The sequence below is a fragment of the Equus asinus genome, chromosome 4, assembly GCF_041296235.1.
Source record: "Equus asinus isolate D_3611 breed Donkey chromosome 4, EquAss-T2T_v2, whole genome shotgun sequence".
NCBI classification, from domain to species: domain Eukaryota; kingdom Metazoa; phylum Chordata; class Mammalia; order Perissodactyla; family Equidae; genus Equus; species Equus asinus.
In genome coordinates this window covers 100,691,606-100,711,084 of record NC_091793.1, presented here as the reverse complement: position 1 = coordinate 100,711,084, position 19,479 = coordinate 100,691,606, and the positions used below count along the sequence as shown (strand labels likewise).

Here is a 19,479-nt window from a genome sequence, read left to right as displayed (position 1 = left end):
TGGTGCAAGAGGCCTAGCTTTCAGCCTACCTCGGCTTTCAGCATGTGTTCCTCACTAAACTTAATCACTTCTAGCTTTTGATTTAAAGCGAGAAACGTGTGACTTTTCCTTTCACTTGAACACTTAGAGGCCATTGTGGGGTTATTAATTGGCCTTATTTCAATATTTTTGTGTCTGAGGGCATAGGGAGGACCAAGGAGAAGGAGAGAGATGGGAATAGCCAGTCAATGGAGCAGTCAAAACACACACAACATTTATCGATTAAGTTTACCATCATTTATGGGTATGCCACAGTTCATGGCACCCCAAAACAATTACAATAGAAACATCAAAGATCACTCATCACAGATCATCAAAAAATGTATAATAATAAAGAAAAAGTTTGAAATATTGCAAGAATTACCAAATTGTGACACAGAGACAGGAAGAGGGCAAATGCTGTTGGAAAAATGGAGCCGATAGACTTGCTCCATTCAGGGTTGCCACAAACCTTCAATTTTTAAAAAAACATAATATTGTACTTTGTCATGGTAGTCCTAGCAAACTACAGTCACACACTGCATAATGACGTTTCAGTCAACCGTGCACTGCATATACGATAGTGGTCCCATAAGATTAGTACCATATGGACTAGGAGTGTAGTTGGCTATAGCATCTAGCTTGGTGTAAGCACGCTGTATGATCGCACAATGATGAAATCCCCTAACGGTGCATTTCTCAAAATGTACCCTTGTGGTTAAGCGACACATGACTGTAATATATGGTCTAACAATATACTAACATTGAAAGTTGGTTCTGTTTCTGCTTTAATTTCTACCTGCCAGTTAAGAAAATGTAATTTTTTAAATGAGTGTATTCTCAGAGCAGTTAAGATGGATAGCTCATTATGGAAAGTCACTATTGTGACATTATTGGAAGCAAAATAGCTGTTAGATACTTTTGAGTTAAATAAAGAGAAAATGATGGAGGAATAGACCAAGAGCTAAAAGGAAGAAAAATGTTTTCAACTCCATTTAAAAATTCTTTGGTAAGATCCCGAGATAGAGCAAAGAACTTCAGAAGAGGTAATAAGATTTTCTGCAAGCTCCTGCTAAATGAGCAAGACGGAGAGGGAGGGACAGGGCAGGGAAGGAGAATGGCAGGGAGCGCAAAGGACAGTCTGAAAAGGTTAACCCGCTTCACACAGGGGTTGGTAACAGGCAGTTGGAATCCTCACAAAACTGGAGCCTGGTGGAGCCGATTAAGCTGGGTTTCATTTTTCCCGCATGTGAGAAAGAGTTTAGTATGCCTCATGGAACTTGGAGCGAAGATTTGGGGAGATTAGAGAGAAAGGAGACGAGAACATGTAAAAAGATTTAACAAGAGGGGTCCCAGGGACCTGTGGAGGTGGTGATTATCCAGGTTCAGAAGCTGCAGGAGAATAAAGAAGGCTCAAAGTCAAGGAGAGTGTGAGGTCAGGGAAAGAGAAGGAAGTTCTGAGACAGGATGAGGAGATATTTTTAAATGTACTTAACTTTTTAGTTGATTAGTAGAAGGCAATTGATAGGAAGCCACAGACTTTATAGGTGCTGCCAGATTGTCAAGAGTCAAGCACTGAATCTCAGATGATCTGGGATAAAATACAAAGATTCATACAGAGAGGGCCAGGAATGGGGGGCACACTTCTCACATTGTTCTGTGAGTCTGTTCTTTCAAGCACAATCCACATGCTTCAAGCATCCAAAATTCCTTGCTTATTGGTTCGGAAAGTCATATTAAGAGTCCAGATTTTCTGCATCGTTCAGCCATGAATGGGACTTGATTCAGCCACTTAACAACATCCCTTCCTGCTACAGACTAATCTAAGTAAGGAAGACAATCAGATCTGAATCTTTTATTCACTGGACGGGACAAATCCAAATATGTGTATCTAGACTATGTCAATACATTTCAAGAGAGAAGCTTCTCACCTTTAGCTTGGTTGTGGGACAGAGATGCCCGCCCCAGCTACCTCCCAGACCCCTTCCATGCTGAGACTGAAATACTGTCAGAACAGCAAGGAACTTGACAGATTCAAGGGATGATACAGGGCAGGAAGTGCGTGAACCCAGCACCAGCTGTGTGGGTGGATGCAGTGGAAGAGGTTTAATCCCAGGGGAAAAGGGTAGGAGATTGAAATTGGATTGCAGTTGGAAAGCTGCGGTTTCCTAATAGCTTGTCTTAAATATTGCACTTGACGTGAACCGTGCATTTGAACTTTTCCTTCCAGTTCCCTTAACATGGAGTAGCACAGAGGCTGACTGTATGTGTGTATTGGATTAGCTGGCCACCACCATGGTGTAATTTCTTGAATACCAGGAAGCATAAGAGCCAGCTGGCCTAAAATCCACTATAAAAAGAGTATTTCTTTAGGAATTGTTGTTTTACTGTTTGTTTCAAGTGTTTTTTGTTGAAAAAAAAATTACCCTTGCTTAACACTTCAAACCTTATCTTATTGACTTAACACTTCAACCCTTCAGCCAATTCTAAGAGAAGAGTTGTTTAAGGCAGAAGGGGACACCAAAAGGCAGGTGGAGGTGATCAGAAGGCGTGATGAACATGAAGTGAGAGACCTCAAGAGAAACTTGCTATAGGTACTCCCAGTTGCCACTGTTCAAACAGACAGATCAAACTCTAGGAGTAGCCCCAGGCTTTGAACTCCAACCTCCTGGCATTGTAGGAATTGGCAGGCATCTGACAGCCAAGCAAATACCTGAAGCCAGAAAACAAGTCGTTGCAACCACTTTTTCCAGAATCCTACATTCTATCAATCACCAAATCCTGTCATTTCTTCCCCCTTTGAATTCTCTCTCTAGGCACTAACCATTCCCTCCTTTCCTTTCTCATCACCACCAGTTGGAATGACACATTCTGGCTCCCTTGCCAGATTGTAGCTATCGTCTCCAGACTGGTCTGCATTCCACACATGGACTGTCTCATCCCAGCTAACTAAGGACTCTTCCGAGGCAGCAACGGGGACATTTGCCTTCACACCTATATTCTAGCTCTTAACACAATGCTCGGCATGCACTAAGTGCTCGATAAATGTTTTGGTTGAATGATTTGCCATCCCAATTCATCTTCTACCCCACTGCCTCAATCATGCCTTCTCTTGTTCCGAAAGCTCTGTTTTTTCTGAAGAATAATATGCAAACTTTTGGATAAAATTCAAGTTCTTCGTAAAATGACCCCCGACTGCCTCTTTTCAACTTCATATTCTACAACCACCAAACTCTTTTATGTAGCCAGGCTCTTGTCATCCTGATTATTTTTATCCTATCTGAGCTTTGGTGACATTCTCTCTGTCCAGAATGCCGCTTAATCAACTCTTCACCTCTCCATCTGTGGACCTCCTCCGCTATCCTGAACTCTCTCTCTGTGACGAAGATGGACTGGCATTCGTGCTGGTCTAGTTTACCAGTGTACCTCCATGTGTGACAAATAGTAGATCCCTAATAATTTTTGCTGAATGAAAATGTGTGTGTGTGTATGTGTGTGTTTATGTGTGTGTGTGTGCACGCACGTACAAGACAGAATGAGAGAAAGAGGTTGATTTCTCGGATCTTCTAGGCCAAACTGACCCCTTCTACCCTGGGCTTCCACCCCATTGGGCTTAAACCTCTTATATCAGAATATATTCTGGCATTAAGTTATATTCTTTCTGTGCATTTCATGATTTACTCCAGGGAGAACATCAGGTCCTCGAGGGCAAACACTGTGACATATATCTCCTTCTATCTGCAGCCTTCCTAACACATGCCATATTAGGCACTCGATAAATGTTTGCTTGAAATTTCAAGTCTCCTATTTCAAATTCTTTGGCAACAAACTATAGCAGTTCATTTTCTTCTTTCTAGTTTATAAATGAACTTATGTAAATAAAGCTAGACCTGGACCTATATGGTCCTCTCTGAGTAAACGGGTATGAAACTTCTAAGACAAAATGGATTTGGAAAAAAATGTAAAAGAACAATTCAATTAAATGAGCTTTACAGACCCATCCAGCTCTGAAGTTCATGATTCTGGGTTAATGGGTAAAGTTAGTCTCCTCTGCCACGTCCATATTCCTTCCAGTGCTGTGCTGTCTCCTCCATGGGAAGTGGGCAAGTACGTGAGAACACACACTCTCCACGCAGAAAGCTCTGATGACACTGAGAAGTCATGTCCACCTCACACATGACATCAGTTAAGGATCCAGTTGAGTGTTTTCAATTCCGATCTATGTTCTTTTTTATTATTTTTCATCACTTGTCTTTAAGGGCTTATGTTGAGTGCACTTATAGTGTTTTCTTTGGAACTAATGAAACTCCCTTCTTTTCATTAACTAGGAGAATTCCTGTGATTCCACAACAAATAGATATAGTTTTAAGGGACATGTATGTAAGCAAATAATTCCTCTCTCTATCTCTAGCACCCTACGCAGTGCCTACCACATAGTCATCCCCCAGTGAATGCTTGTTGAATGAATGAAGTCGTATTCTGCAGGCAGTCATGAAAGGACTACCCTAAACTTAATTCAACACTTAACCAAGGAAGCATTCTTCTCCCATTCCTTAGAAAATATAAGTTCTCCTATGGGGCCAAAGGATGGGTCTAAAATGGTCTTCTCCTAAAAGCAACTCAGAAGAAGAAAGTAAAGCCACTGTCTTCCATGAATTTTACTTTAAAAAAAAATGATGAAAATTAGCTTATAAGTTACTTCTAGTCAATCAATCTTTTTCTCCTCCTAAACTTATAATTATGAAGGGAAGTATAATAACATTTTACTGCAAAGAGATTTAATAATTCTGGCGGTACTTCATTAATCACTTAATCAGTGTTCAAGCAGAACTGATGTCCTTGACACATATAATCAATCTCGATTCTTCCTACATTTGATTTTCATCCCTTTTGAAATCTGCCTACTGACACTAAGGATTGGTGGCTTATTTTCACATTATGTTTTTGTTACAGACAGCTCATCTGCGTATAATAATAATCAGAATATTGATACCTATTGGGTCTCCTCATAGTCTATTTGAAAACAGTTGTTTTCTCTTCAGTGATTTTTGGAGATCAATGGTGCTAGGACCACATTCTATTATAGCTTAACGGGAAAATGGGATTGGGCCATTTTTCAGCTGAGTATAACAAAGTATAGTTTGGAGTTGGCATGTTTATTGTTATTGGTAAGCCAGAGCTACTTGTTTATGACACATTCTGAAGAAGTTTTCCAAAGCTGCATTCTTAAGGCAGCTGGGCATGGAAATCTAATAGCACCTCACAACTGAGCAGCATGAGATTGTTTGTCTAATATCTTCTGCTTTGGAAAAGTGTTTTTATGATCACTGGTGTGACCAAAGAAGTTCTGATTCTACCACTCCTTTTTCTTAACACTTAATAATTTGGATGTTTAAAAACATTATTTATGCACCCCAAATTTTAGTGACATATAATTTTCGTGTCCACTTACTCACAGACCACCCATTCACCCATCTGTACATTTCTTATAAGAGAGCTACAGTATAGACTGTACAGGTAGATAGTGTGGAAGATGAACAGATGAATCTTAATTCATAATTACACACATATTTGAACAAACAAGACAATGATCGTGCTATCTGGTTGTTTGAAGAGTATTTTTCCTCCATAAAAGGTGGTAGCATGGTATTTCACAATTGGTTAAGACTAAAAAGCTTCTGTGTGCTGCAGAAGCTAAAGTAAAAATGAGTTTTTGAGAGAAGTGTGTGAGGTGTGCTCAAATTAGCACTCTACAGGTATCCAACAAGTTGTACAGCTGGAACTACAGACCAAGAATCAGAAAACCAGAGGGATAATGACAATAATAACAACAACTCACATTTACTGAGGTCTTCCCATGCCAAGGTGTAGTGTAGTGTGCTTTGCATGGGTTATTTAAAGGAATACTCAACATCCCTATGAGGTCAGTATCATACATATTCCCAGTTTAAAGAGGAAAGGTGAGACTCACAGAGGTCAAGAAATTTGCCCAAAGTTACAAAGCTGATCTGTGGCAGGTCTGCCTGATTCCAGAGCTCTCAACCATTAGCCAGATGGTCTACTCACCTATCTTAATGTGTAAACTGAGGCCCAGCGGCTGAGGTGCAGCTGGTAAATTGCAGAGTTGGATATATTCGAACATATTAGATAGAAGCAAAACTACAGAACAATTATGATAAAATAATTATCCTTTAGTGAAAAATTAATGAAACTCTGGTCTAACTAGAAAGTAATTAGTAGATTACAACAGAAATTAAGGTTACCATTTTACCCAGGCGTGAAAAGGTGAAAAGGAGAGTGGGAGAGGAGGTTAATTATCACAGTCCATGTTGCATTGGCAAGAGGTAGATTTGATCTTGAATGACTATTACTAATAACCATATAGACATGGGCTTCATTAGGAAAATAAATTTCCTGATCTAAATGAAATCTCCCTTAAACTATTCATTCTCTCCTCCCCACAACACACCCTCCCATCTCTTTTGCTCTGATGCATGGTGATCAAAGCAATTTTCTGACAACTAATTCAACTCCTCAAATATATGGTTACAAGTAAGGTTATCAATTATTAAATGAAGTATAGCTTTCATTAATACGTTGACAATCTGTTTTTAACAGTGTCTTAAGTGATTTTGGTTACTGTAAATCAGTTCTTCTCGGCCTGAGTAACTTTCGAGGGGGAAAAAAAAGAACTTTTACCAAAAGGAAGCATTGTTCCCATGCGCCAATATTGAGGAGGCTCGTTCTGCACTGTTCCGAATCTCTAGGTCTCTGCCTGTTCCTGCTATGCCCCTGCCACATAAGGCAACTTGCCCTAAACTGCAGCCATTTTAAAGGAATGAGAAAATGTCCCTTTGGATTTTTGAAGAATGGACAGGAAGTAAAATATAAGAGGAGAGCCTAGCTAATGGGAGAACAAAAGAGCTCTTGGACTGACCAGACGTTCTGAGCCGAGCAGCCTCAGCAACCACAGGCCCAAGCAGAGGCAGCCGGCGTGTTTAATCAGCAGCAAGCATTCACTGAACTTCTACAATGTGCTCAGTACACTCTGTGCTTAGACTCAAGAAGTTAGGCATGATTTCCACCTTCAAAAAACCTGTGGGATGTCAAGTTCGTAACTGTGGTATGATAGGCGCCTTCCAGGCCAGCAGCTGGAGGTAAAGTCAGGTAGGGGACAGGTAGAAGCATTTTTTTCTCACCAGCATCACTTCTTGTATCAAGACTCAAGGCAGCACTTCACTTCTATCCTTTGCGTTTTCTACAGGAATTGGATGGTATAAATTTTTTTTTTCCAGTGCCTCTTGATTCAGCTGCCATGTTCTTAATGTTCAGGCATTTGTCTGAAGAAAACCAAAGTGTCACCATACCTCTGGGCACCCAATGTCCCTCCCCTCTAACCCTGAATATTATGACCAATCCCTGCTCTCTATCCAGTTGTGGTGAGCCCCTCTTCTGTCAGTACCATTCCCGAGTGGATTGACAGACAGCCCCTGTCACTGTTGGGCCACGGAGTCTTAGATCAGAGGTCTCCCAATAGCTCCAAGAAGCCCACTTATGCTTCTGTTTTGTGCAAATAAAGCCCTTCTGGCGGACCCACCCATCAACACCAGATCTATTCAAAATGGCTGTTGAGAGGCCAGCCAGGTGGCATAGTGGTTAAGTTTGCGTGTTCTGCAGACCTACGCACCGCTCATCAAGCCATGCTGTGGTGGCCTGTCGTCTCACATATAAAATAGAGGAAGATTGGTAGAGATGTTAGCTCAGGGACAATCTTCTTCAAGCAAAAAGAGGAAGATTTGCAACAGATATTAGCTCAGGGACAATCTTCCTCACCAAAAAAAAAAAGGGGGGGCTGTTTATTCTGACATATCACAGCTTAGACCTGCATACTGGGATCCTCCTGACATTAACTAATTATACATGAAAATTCCATACCATATCTTCTATTTTGCTGTTTCAGATAAAGGAATATTTGTTATCCAAAGTGAGGGCCTCGAGAAATGCATTCAAGCAGGCAAGTCTCTTCTGACCCTGGAGAACTGTAAGCCGCTGAGCAAGCACATGCTGTGGAAATGGGTTTCCAACCACCGCCTCTTTAACATAGGGGGCAGCGGCTGCCTGGGCCTGAATTTATCTAATCCAGAGCAGCCACTGAGCTTATATGAGTGTGACTCCACCCTTGTTTCCTTGAAGTGGCACTGTAACAGGAAGATGATCACCGGCCCGCTCCAGTACATGGTCCAAGTGAACCCTGACAACACGCTCGTGGCCTCTTGGAAGTATCTTCATAGGTGGATTTCCTACATGTCAGACAGTGGAGGCATTTGTGAATATCTGCACAAAGGTAAAAAATAATTTAAACCAAAGTATTCGTGAAATAATGTATTTAGAAAGTTTGCCCATAAGTAAAGATTTGTAAAATATATTATATGAAAGAGGTACACACACCTGGAACCTCAGGGGACTTCTGCTAAATCCTTTTTAGTTGCTCACTTGCCTATTGTAAAGGAGTTACTCGAGTCCAGAAATGAACTTGCTAAATTCTGCTAAAGAAGCAGAACTTCAGGGCTGGCCCCATGGCCGAGGGTTAAGTTCGCGCGCTCCACTGCAGGCGGCCCAGTGTTTCGTTGGTTCAAATCGTGGGCGCGGACATGGCACTGCTCATCAGACCACGCTGAGGCAGCGTCCCACATGCCACAACTAGAAGGACCCACAATGAAGCGTATACAACTATGTACCAGGGGGCTTTGGGGAGAAAAAGGAAAAAAATAAAATCTTTAAAAAAAAAAAGAAGCAGAACTTCTCAGGATGTAAAGATATTAGGAGAGAAAACACTTAAATAACTTTGGGAATCAATGGAAAGGAAAAGAAAGAGCAGGCGGACAAGAAGGGGGGAGAACACAAAGGTGGAAGGAAAAGATCTTTGAAGTTAAAGACTTGTCAGGATGAATATAAGAACCATTTCTCTTATCGTAAAAACTCAGCCCCGAGTGTGGAGCGTGTCTGCAGGGCACCGCCATACCTCCTAGTGCCTGGCTGGCATCGATGTGATGGCCATGTTGTTACGAGGCATTTGTTTTCCATCATCTGTAATATTTGGCATTTTTAAACAGAAAAAAAAAAAACAATGAAAGAAAGCAGCACAGTTAAATTCTGAAACCTCAAACTTTTTCTCAAGGTTTTGTTTTGTGGCTCCCTTCTTTTCTTTGTCCATCCATTCATCTATCACACATTTATTGGGCACTGACTGTTTCTCAGGCACAGTGCTGGGCATTTGATGTGCAAAGACCAACAAGACAGATGTGGTCCCTGCTCTCATGGTGCTCTATAGAAGTTTGCCTTCATAAGAGCATATCTTTCTAAGATTCTATACCAGTCCTAGGGAGCAGAGCAAGGAACCCCTAAGATCTAAGGCAAGACTTTCTCTGGTACCTACAAGAAATAATTAAAAAGAAAGCCAAGCCATTTTCAGGACTCACTACAATAAAGCAAGTGCTACAAACCAGCTCTCTGAATAATCTACCTTCCTAAGGAATTAATTTTTCTTAATGCTAAACTTTCAGCCCTATACCCACACTCACAATGCCTGCAGGGGAAGACTGAGTGAAGGCAGGGGGTTGAAACAAGGGGATGTGTCCTAGACTATCTAACCTCTGGGGCTGAGACGTGAGCTCAGTCCAGCCCCTGCCAATTGTGGGAAAGGAGTGGGAATCTCCACAGCCCGCCCTTTTGCTCCAGGACCTATTGACTTAGTTGAGGGTGGCCCTCATCCTCTCACAATAGAAAGCCCCAGTTCAGTCATGAAAAGTTGTTGTTGTTTCCTGCTTAAGGCCGAGGATGACCGATTATTGAAACACTCTGAGAAAGCAGCCAGCAGACCACCTCGACACAGTCATCTCTCTCCTAGGCAGCTGCGGGGCTCCCCAGCTAGTCATCCCACTTCACCCTCTCCACTTGTAGGTTCTGTTCACCACACAGCATCCTGAGTGAGTCTTTAAAAATGGAAATCTGATCAGAGCACTTCCCTGATTCCACCCCTCATCGCATCTCTTTGCTCTTCCTCATTAACCCCGCACACGCTCCTGTTGCAGGTCCCTCGTATTCACTGTTCCTTCTGCCAGAACAACTTTCTAAAGATGTGCCCCCTCACTTGACCGAGTTCTTATTCAGAGAGGCCATCCCTAACCACCCTATCTAAAATAGTGCCCCCCCCCACCACACACACACACACACTCACAGTCATTCTGTCTTCTAGCCCTGCTTTGTCTTTCGTCATGGTACTTATCACTACCTGAAATTATACGTTTACTTGCATATTTGTTTTCTCTTTGTCGCTTCCCACTAGAATGGGAGCTCCCTGTGAAAGGGAACGTTTGCTGGTTTGTTCCCTCTTACATCCCCAGTGCTGGGCATATTAAACGCTCAATAGATATCTGTTGAATGAATACATTAATAAATGCCTATAAAACTCTTGAGGTTCAGATGCTGATGGCTGGTGTATTTGGGGATTAGAAGATATTTTAATGTAAAATCCCCATTTAATTTTCTTTTGCATCCATTCACAAATATGTATGCTACTGTAGCCATGCACCATAGTGAACAAACAAGTAGATAAGGATATAAACAGTTTATCAGCATGTGCTTTGATGCCAGCACTCAGCCTTGAACTTGTACATACTCTAGACAGTGAGTTCCTGAGGATTCCCTGTGATGGAGTGAGGGCCTGGCCTGTTGTAGGTTTTCAGTCAATAAAACAATGCATTTCCTATATGACAGTTTCCAAAAATAAAGCTGACGTAATACTTACTAGACTTTGTCCTTTCTTTCTCCTAGATTTGTATACAATCAAAGGGAACGCCCACGGGACACCGTGCATGTTTCCCTTCCTGTATAACCATCAGTGGCATCATGAATGCACCCGGGAAGGGCGGGAAGACAACTTACTGTGGTGCGCCACGACGAGCCGATATGAAAGAGACAAGAAGTGGGGATTTTGCCCAGATCCCAGTAAGAATAAAATCTAGTCTTCCCCGTATGTCATGAATGAATCAAGGATGATTAGAAAGCTATCTGTATCTAAAGAAAACCACTGGGATTGACAGACATATTGAAGTCTGAATAAGCACTCTGATTCTGTTTATCCAGATTTTGATTTTATGTTTGTTTTTGCCTTGAAAAAACAATCCTGATGTGTATTCCTTTTTTTCCTTACATTCAAAAGATGTTAATTAGCCATTCTTCTCTAAGCTCGTTGCATAAGGACGCTTTAACTGGAATCAGATCATAATAGTCTGTGATCTCATTAATCCCAGTTTCCAGGCAGAATACTTCAAAACAAACCTGAATGCATGTAAAGCTCAGTTACCCTTTCAGTCCACTTCCTCTTATGAGCTGCCTTAATTTCTCCACATCCAGGCTGCTTGTCTTGCCCACTGGCAAGTCCAGGCATCAGCTGGCCCCTTGATGGTCTTTCTAAAATCACAGTTGCCCTCATTATTTCTCGACAATGAGTTCTCATCTTTATTCCTTTTCCTTAGTACTCAATTTTTAGGTATAACCTTAAAGTCTTTTTGTCTTCTTAACTTGATTTTCAAGGTCCAGTGACAGCTGCAAAGTTCTAACTTTTTTTTTTCAGTTAGTAGTTTATTATTTTATTTAATTTTTATTGAGCTAAAAGGTTTCCAATGGTTCCTAAGTACGGGGGGATATTTATATATACCTTCTACTTTCTATATTCATTCTCCTTCACCTTGGCTCCTGAGAGTCAGTGAGCCTAGCTTTTGCAATCTCCTCATCCTCCATGCCTACCTTCCCTCCACATATATAATAAAATACAACAAATAAATGTGAAACAAAAGCAAATTGAAGAGATTAACTCCAAAGAATCTGATTTATAAGTTATTGTACAATTGTTTTCTAATCTAAGAGCCACTATGGCTCAGTGAATAAAAAAGAATATAGGCTTTGAAATTAGACAGACCAAGATTGGAGTTCTACTTCTTCTCAATGATGAGATCTTGAGTATCAGTTTCCTCACCGTAAAATGGAGATAATAACAGTATCTATTAAGGTTATTGAGAGGATGCAATTAGATGATACACCTAAGGCACTTATTAGAGTACTTGGTACATAATAAACACTCACCAGGATTAGCTGTCATCATCATCATCATCATCATATCATCATCAAACCTAACTTATCCTTTTAACATGCACTTCTGAATCAAAGATCCTTCCTCTTTATTGTCTGTCAACAGCGTTAAGCTAGGTATAGTAGTGAATACCAAGTGTGGGAGGACTTAGGACCCTCCCTTCAAGGACTTGGCATCTAGATGAAACACAGGACAGACAGATTTGTTCTATAGCAGAAAATGCAGAGTGTATTTATATGATGCTCTAGAATTACTTGGGGGAGAGTTAAAAATGCATATCCTGGCCCTTCCCCCAGAGATACAGCAGGTCCAGTGTGTGAGGCCCAAGCATCTGCATTTTTGACAAATGGCCCAGGTGATCCTGTTGCAGGTAATTCTTCATCAGACAATTAATAATATGCAGATAATTCTATGCATCTAAATACAGGGATGATATTAAGACATTTAACAACCAATATGATGTGGGCTATTGACCAATCCAGGTGGAGACCTTAACGTGGGTGTTAGGAGTCCTGGAGTCCCACTGCTGGTATTAACCCCTTAGCTGCTAGAATGTGAGGAAGGGCAAGGGGAGGTGCAGAGGAGACTGGGGCAACAAGGGGCACTCAAAGAGCTCAGGACAGGAGCTTTTCACCAATCAGCATGAACGTATTCTCATCCTTTAATAACTGTCAGATTATCAGCCTTCTCCATCTGAATCTGAATGTACATATATAGCTGTATGTGCACGTAATCCCTACACTCCTTAGATTCTTGAATCAAATATCATGTTATTTGCATCTTCTCTTTCCATTTCCGTCTCTAATAGATGTCACTATTAAAAATAAATAAATCAATACTAATAAAATTAACATGTATTTCACATGGCCCCAATCTTAGGGACATTTTTTAAAACTACAGTATTCTCCTTGAGGTCCTGCAAAGAGCCCTGTCCCCATCCTCTGTCACTTTTCACCAATTATGGTTTCCCAGGTGGAAGCCTGGGTTTAGAGGTACTCGGGGCTTTGCACTCCCCAGACTATCTGTTTGTTCAGCTTCCTACGGCTTGGAAGCCTCCTCCGCTTGACAGCCTGCCACATTCCAGCTCTCCTGACCTTTACCACAACCAGCAGAGAGCATTTTTATTTGTGCAGTGCGAAATTACAGTTCCAGTTTTCTTCCTTTCTTGTTACTTTTGGTTCCTGGTGGCCAACATAGCACAAAATGATATGTCGGAGACTGAAATCTGAGCAAGCTGATAGCTCTTTCCACGGGGTCAACAAATGGATAGGACAGAGAGGAATAAGTGGAATAAAGCATAGATTCGTACTTCTGTATCTCATCTTTCTTACGTGGAAGTTGTTTAGTACCTCAATGTAAAATGATGCTATCTTTTTTTAAAAAGTTGATTGTAAGTGAGCAAAATTTAAATTTAGTACTAAAAAACACATACACAAACACGATGGCAGTGAGGGATGCGATAAAACATCTGTCACTATAGATCTTCAGGGAAAAGGCCAATATATAGGAATCTTTCTGGGTTAGTTAGAGGAAATTCTGGGCCATGCTCGGTCACCCTGGTTGTGTGTCTTGCTTAGTTAGTTTGAGATATTTTTAGGATATCAACCTTTGTAACAGTCTGACTGCCCTTAAACCTTATTCAGCTGATACCATTTTTATCAGTAACTTGAATGATACAGCAGAGCAGATTGGTGCCAATATAGATGTATGACTGCCCACCTCACCAGAGCCTCCAACAGTGGTCAGCAATTTTATTAGATCTCTCTTGTCATGATGCCTTCTCACTCCCCTCAAGGACCATGCCAACCTCTATATTCTCCTTTAACTTCCATCCCTTCTCTCCATTCTCTTTCTTGATTCTCACCAGATGACCTCAATTCCTGCCTCATAATGAAAACAGGATCCATCAGAGGGGAAGTTTTGACAACTTCCTGCTCCCTAACATTTAAGCCTACCTAGATCTGGACTCATCTTTTTTCCCTTCCATCCTGTACAATGGTGTTCCTCCTCCGACCCAAGGCAAATCTCCCCACCTGGACTCTAGAGCCTCCTGTTCAACCTTCTCCAACCTCTATCTCAGTGGTTCTCAAAGTGTGGTCCCCATTCTAGCAGCATCAGAATGGGCTTGCTAGAAATGCAAATTATCAGCCACACCCAAACAACTATATCAGAAATCCTAGAAGTACAGCCCTGCTGTCTGTTTTAACAAGCCTTCTCGGTGATTCCAATGCACACCATTCTACTGGATCCTTCTCATTAGCAGTTAAACCTGCTTGTCTGAAAATAACACCTTAAAAATAATACAACTTCTCATCCTTACTTCTGCCTCCTGAAAATGCGCCTCTCTCATCCCCTACATAGAGAGACTTCTCAAAAGAATTGTCTACCCCTTCGCCTCTTGCTTTCACTCCTCAGTGCACTGTCACTGCTTGGTTCTATGATGGTGCATGCCTGACCTCTATTTCCACAAACTATTCATTTCCACAAATATGCGTTGAACACCTACTATGTGCCATGCACTCTGCTGGCTGCTGGGATCATAACGATGAATGTGAAAGATGAACATCATAGTGTCTGCCCTGATGAAGTTCACATTCAAGTATAACACTCAAATTGATTTATAATTACAAGTTTTGATAGGTGATACTTTAAAAAAAACAAAAATGGTGTTCTAAGTGAGAAATCAAATGTAAATTTGAGAGACAAAGAAAGTTTTACTGAGGAAGTTGCATTTCAACTCTAGCCCAAGAGATGACTGGGTGTTATTAAGATGGAAAGTTGGGGGATGAGATGTCCATCCAGAGTTGTAGTGGTACAGCAGTGTACCAAGGAGGCAAGAGGAAGAAGCCATAGGAGTGGTCAGCACTCATATAGGCAATAAAAGGAGTTTATTGTTTGACTAGAACTAAAAAACAGTAATAAACCCAACTAAAGGTCATTCTGCTTTTGACTGACCACGCACATGAACTGGCAATTCTAAACAAGGTCCATGATAAAATACTCCCACCTGTCCAGGTTGACTGCCCTGCCACACACCCCCAGCATACCACTGGCCAAATGTCTGAAGTCTTTGAGGAGGGAAAGAGGTTTTTGCTGTCTAGGAAATACAGAGTGGCAATAGCACATGAGTGAAGGAGAGAGGAACAAGACACTCTGGAAAGGTAGGCAGAGGCCAACTCATGCAAGCAAGATAATTCAGAGTGTCCTAGAGGTAAGGATTTACCTAATTCCAAGTGTAAAAGAAATCCATAGAAGAGTCTTAAGCAGAAGACTGATTATGCTTTAAGATTTTTTTTTTTAAGATGGGGCCGGCCCAGTGGCGCAGCGGTTAAGTTCGCACGTTCCGCTTCTCGGCGGCCCGGGATTCGCTGGTTGGGATCCCGGGTGTGGACATGGCACTGCTTGGTACGCCATGCTGTGGTAGGCGTCCCACGTATAAAGTAGAGGAAGATGGGCATGATGTTAGCTCAGGGCCAGGCTTCCTCAGCAAAAAAGAGGAAGGCTGCCAGTAGTTAGCTCAGGGATAATCTTCCTCAAAAAAAAAAATTTTTTTTTAAAGATCACCGTGGCTTCATATGGTGAATGGCTTGGAAGGGAGCAAGAAGGAAATCCTCGAGATCAGTTATAAGGCTCCAGCAATAGTCTGGGCCAGAGATAGTGGTGACTTGGGCTAGGCGGCAGCAAGGAGGTTGGTGAAAAATGGATATATTGAAGATCTAATTTGGAGATAGACTGAACAGGACCTGGTTGTCAGGAACTCAACTGAGTTGGAGAAAGAGAGCTAAGCTGTCAGGTGTCTGAGTAGCTGATTAAAGCTACAATCCTTTGAATATACCAAAAATCACTGAATTCTATACTTTAAATGGGTGAGTTATATGGTATGATAATTATATCTCAATAAGACTGTTACTTTTTTAAAAGAGTAGATGAGAGATGAGGAATTGGAGATAGTCTGTATATAAAAGTGTGTTTCATACTTTTTAAGAATGAGAGATGTTAGGCCATCTTTGAATGTATCTAGAAATGATCTAACAGAGAGCGGTTGAAGATGCAGGAAAGTCAAAGCAACTGGTGGAGTATGAGTGGTCTCTGAGAAGACAGAACGAAGTAGGGTCCAGATCATAGATGGACAGACTGGCCTTTGTAGATGTAAAGACAATTTCTCCGTAGGAGGGAAGGGGGAGAGGATAGTACAGGTCCAGGAAGGTTGATAGGCTGGGTAATGGGAGAAAGAGGAGAAACTAGTCCACTGGCTGTGGACTTTCTCTCTGAAGAGGAGGAAGAAGGAGTGAGAGGTTTGCACAATAGAAAAGATGTGAAGTGGGCTTTGTGGCTGCTGGGAGAGCAAGCTTGTTAGAGAAAACTATCAATGTTTCCAGAGAGTATGGAGGTAGCTGATAATGAACTAATCAGAATGACTTTTCTTGGCAGTGGTCATCTGTTGGGTGCAGGCACAGAGAAGGCAGCCCCATAAAGTCACTAATGCACTCAGTTTTCATCATATTCAAAGATTCAGCCACATGTAACAAAATTGACACCAACTCTTTCTTTGGGCTTCTGTGGCCCACACCTATCAGTTTTCCTCTTTCCTTTGTGACCATCACTTCTCAGCCTCCTCTGAGAGCATTCTTTTCTACCCAATAACCGTTAAATGCTGATGGGCAAGCTTGGAGAATACCATGAACAAGATGAATGTGGTACCCGCTTTCCTGATACATTTTATCAGGAGAAACAATCAAATAGCAATCACATAATGCATCATTTAATTTCCGTTGCGATCAGGGCTACCAAGGAACATGTAAGGCAGTGGGAGTGTATGGCAAGAAGTCCTGACTCGGTCTGCCATCCCTTTTACCTGAGATTTGCCAACATAGCACTTTGCAGGAAGCAAATATTCAAACTATTTGCTGAGTATATGAAAGACCAAAGAGAGAGAAAAATAGTAAATTTGCAGCTTGGAGTTGCTCTAATAGTGGAAGAATTCACTTTTTTAAAAGAATTCAACAGTTTTAAAAAGTGGCAAGAAACAACACAGCTGGGACAATGGCAAAGCCGTATTCTTAGGGAAGAAAAACAAGCCTCATTAATGGAGAAGAGGAATGGCTTATCTCACTCATAACCCACAATAAAATCAGAGCTGACATGAGTATACCTCAGTTCATTAAAAGAGAGGTGTATTTTGGGAGGGGAAAATCACCTATTTATAACTTCATGCAAAAGGTCTTTCATCAAATAACATGAATACAAAGATATATCACACAGTTGCTTCCCTTAAGGAGCTCATATTATAGCAACCGAGGAGATAATATAAAGACAACCAAAGGTGCAAAGAAATATGACAATATGATTCTAGCCCTTAGAATAGAAATTTTTAAGAATAATTAAACATACCTGACATCCCAGGCTTCAATGTTGCGTTTTCAGTGGCTTGGAAAGAGAGATTATATAAGAAGCAGCAAGAGAACTAATGGTAAATAAATGCATACACCCCAGGCCAAGGTGGGCACCTGTGCCAGGTGGGTTCCCAGGGAGCAGTCTCTGAGGCAGAGAGGAACATGCAGGAGGTCTCCTGAGGAGTGCTGTCAGGATCAATACACACGGAAGGAAGGGAAGAGGGCAAGACTGCACAGGATTGTCATGCGGGCCTGGCAACTCCTAGACTGACCTATGGGAGATCTCAAACTGGATTTGCCCCTACTTGGGTAGAGAGGAGGGGCCTTATAGCCCTGCACTGACTAGTCATGGTTTTCCAGCTGCCCTTGGGAAGTGAAGGTGACATTGGGTGCTCTTAAGCCAAGGCAATCCTTGACGAAAGCTTAACGTTGAGAGGCGTCTGCTGGCCGTGGAGGAATAAGGCCTTCTGTCCTGAAGGGCCATCAGGATAGCCCATCGCAGCACCTGGGCCCAGGGTAGCATTTTCATTCCATTCGTCACTGTATAACCTTCAAATAAGATCCGCGGAGTGCCGCACAGCCCACCTAGAGAAGCAGAGAGAGGACTTGTGGTCAGCCTGCATAGAAGTACAAATGCTTATATTTTAGTTAAAAGCAAATTTCAATAATGAATGAACTTACTTGTTAGGAGAATATGGGCATATTGCAAATATTTGGAGTTTCCTTTTGATTAACCTTGAGAATTGGCACAGATAATCTAAAACCAAGGAAAATTTAGCAAAACTGGGCTACATAACTTGCAGCACAGACAGGATCACTGTAAGTCTCTCATCTTAACTGTTTAATACATAGAATTCAGGCAGGTTACTAAAAAGGCTGTGTTTACATAGCTTGATCTATGTCCAGTTGAACGGGCAGGACCAACTCTGGGCAAAAATGGAAATGAAATCAACTGAAGTGTCCTCCAGACCATCTCTTATCATGTGCGTGGCTGTGGCTTGGCAGCTTATAATTAGGACTTATCGTCCGATCTTTCTTCGCAGCAGGAGATGAGAGGCAGGTGCTCTACTCCCAGACATCCTCTCCCTATATCTCCCTTTCTAACATCCTACTATCTTCTAGTAGCCAAAGGCTACTCAGACCTACCCTCCTTGAGAATTTCTTCTTTTAAACCAGTGTTTCCCAGTATTTGCTTCATGGACCATCTGCTGAGAATCAGGAATATATTTAACATCCAGGTTTCTGAATCCCACCTCAGACCTACTGATTCAGAATCTCTGAGACCGAGAACGAGGCATCTGCAGTTTTTCTAGAAGCCGGCTGAATGATTCCTATGCACACTGAAATTATGAACACTCCCCTCTCCTCCCTCATGGCCTCAGCTGTCACACTGGATGAACGGGGCTGAACTGATGTCTTATAATGCTTAGTGTTGTCCATCTCAGGGATGGCCTAGCATTTTAACTGAAGACCATCTCGAAGGACTCGGTGTCAATGGGGAAATTTCAGCTGCCAGGCCAAGGTGATTACTGATAATTTCCTCCTATCTTTCCCTTCCTTTCCTTCAGTTTTACTTGGTGACAACAGCCCTATATTTGCCCTCTTTCAATCTTGGATCCTTCTACACTACATGTGCCAGTCAGGAAACTCTATAGTCAACCTTAGATTTATATGTGGTTTAATAACTTCTAGTTAACTAACTCAGTTCTGGGGAAAGCACATGGCAAGCAGACGTGAAAGCAAACTTTCCACGTTTCCAAGGGAACCATCTAACTAAGTATTATGGGAAAAACAAAACAAAAAAGATTACATTGTCAAATAAGTTCAAGGTTTACTGAGTTAAAATTAAGCCGTTGCTTTACTTCAAAACTTCTCAGGGCCTTTAATATGCTAATGGATGTTATGAATTTTCCAGAG

General features: G+C 41.7%; 1 protein-coding gene across 4 annotated transcripts in view; it reads left to right on the top strand.

Moving 5' to 3' along the window:
• Positions 1–19,479, top strand: part of PLA2R1 (phospholipase A2 receptor 1) — a 107,776-nt gene that overhangs the window by 10,539 nt on the left and 77,758 nt on the right. For 2 of the 4 annotated variants that reach the window (XM_014859885.3, XM_014859866.3), the window contains exons 2-3: positions 7,979–8,362; positions 10,852–11,025. The exons of 1 other annotated variant lie outside the window; for it this stretch is intronic. In XM_014859885.3, the coding sequence (XP_014715371.3) occupies positions 7,979–8,362; positions 10,852–11,025 (558 nt within the window). The remainder of the gene's footprint in view (positions 1–7,978; positions 8,363–10,851; positions 11,026–19,479) is intronic. One more of the 4 variants, XM_070507941.1, reaches the window with a different exon arrangement.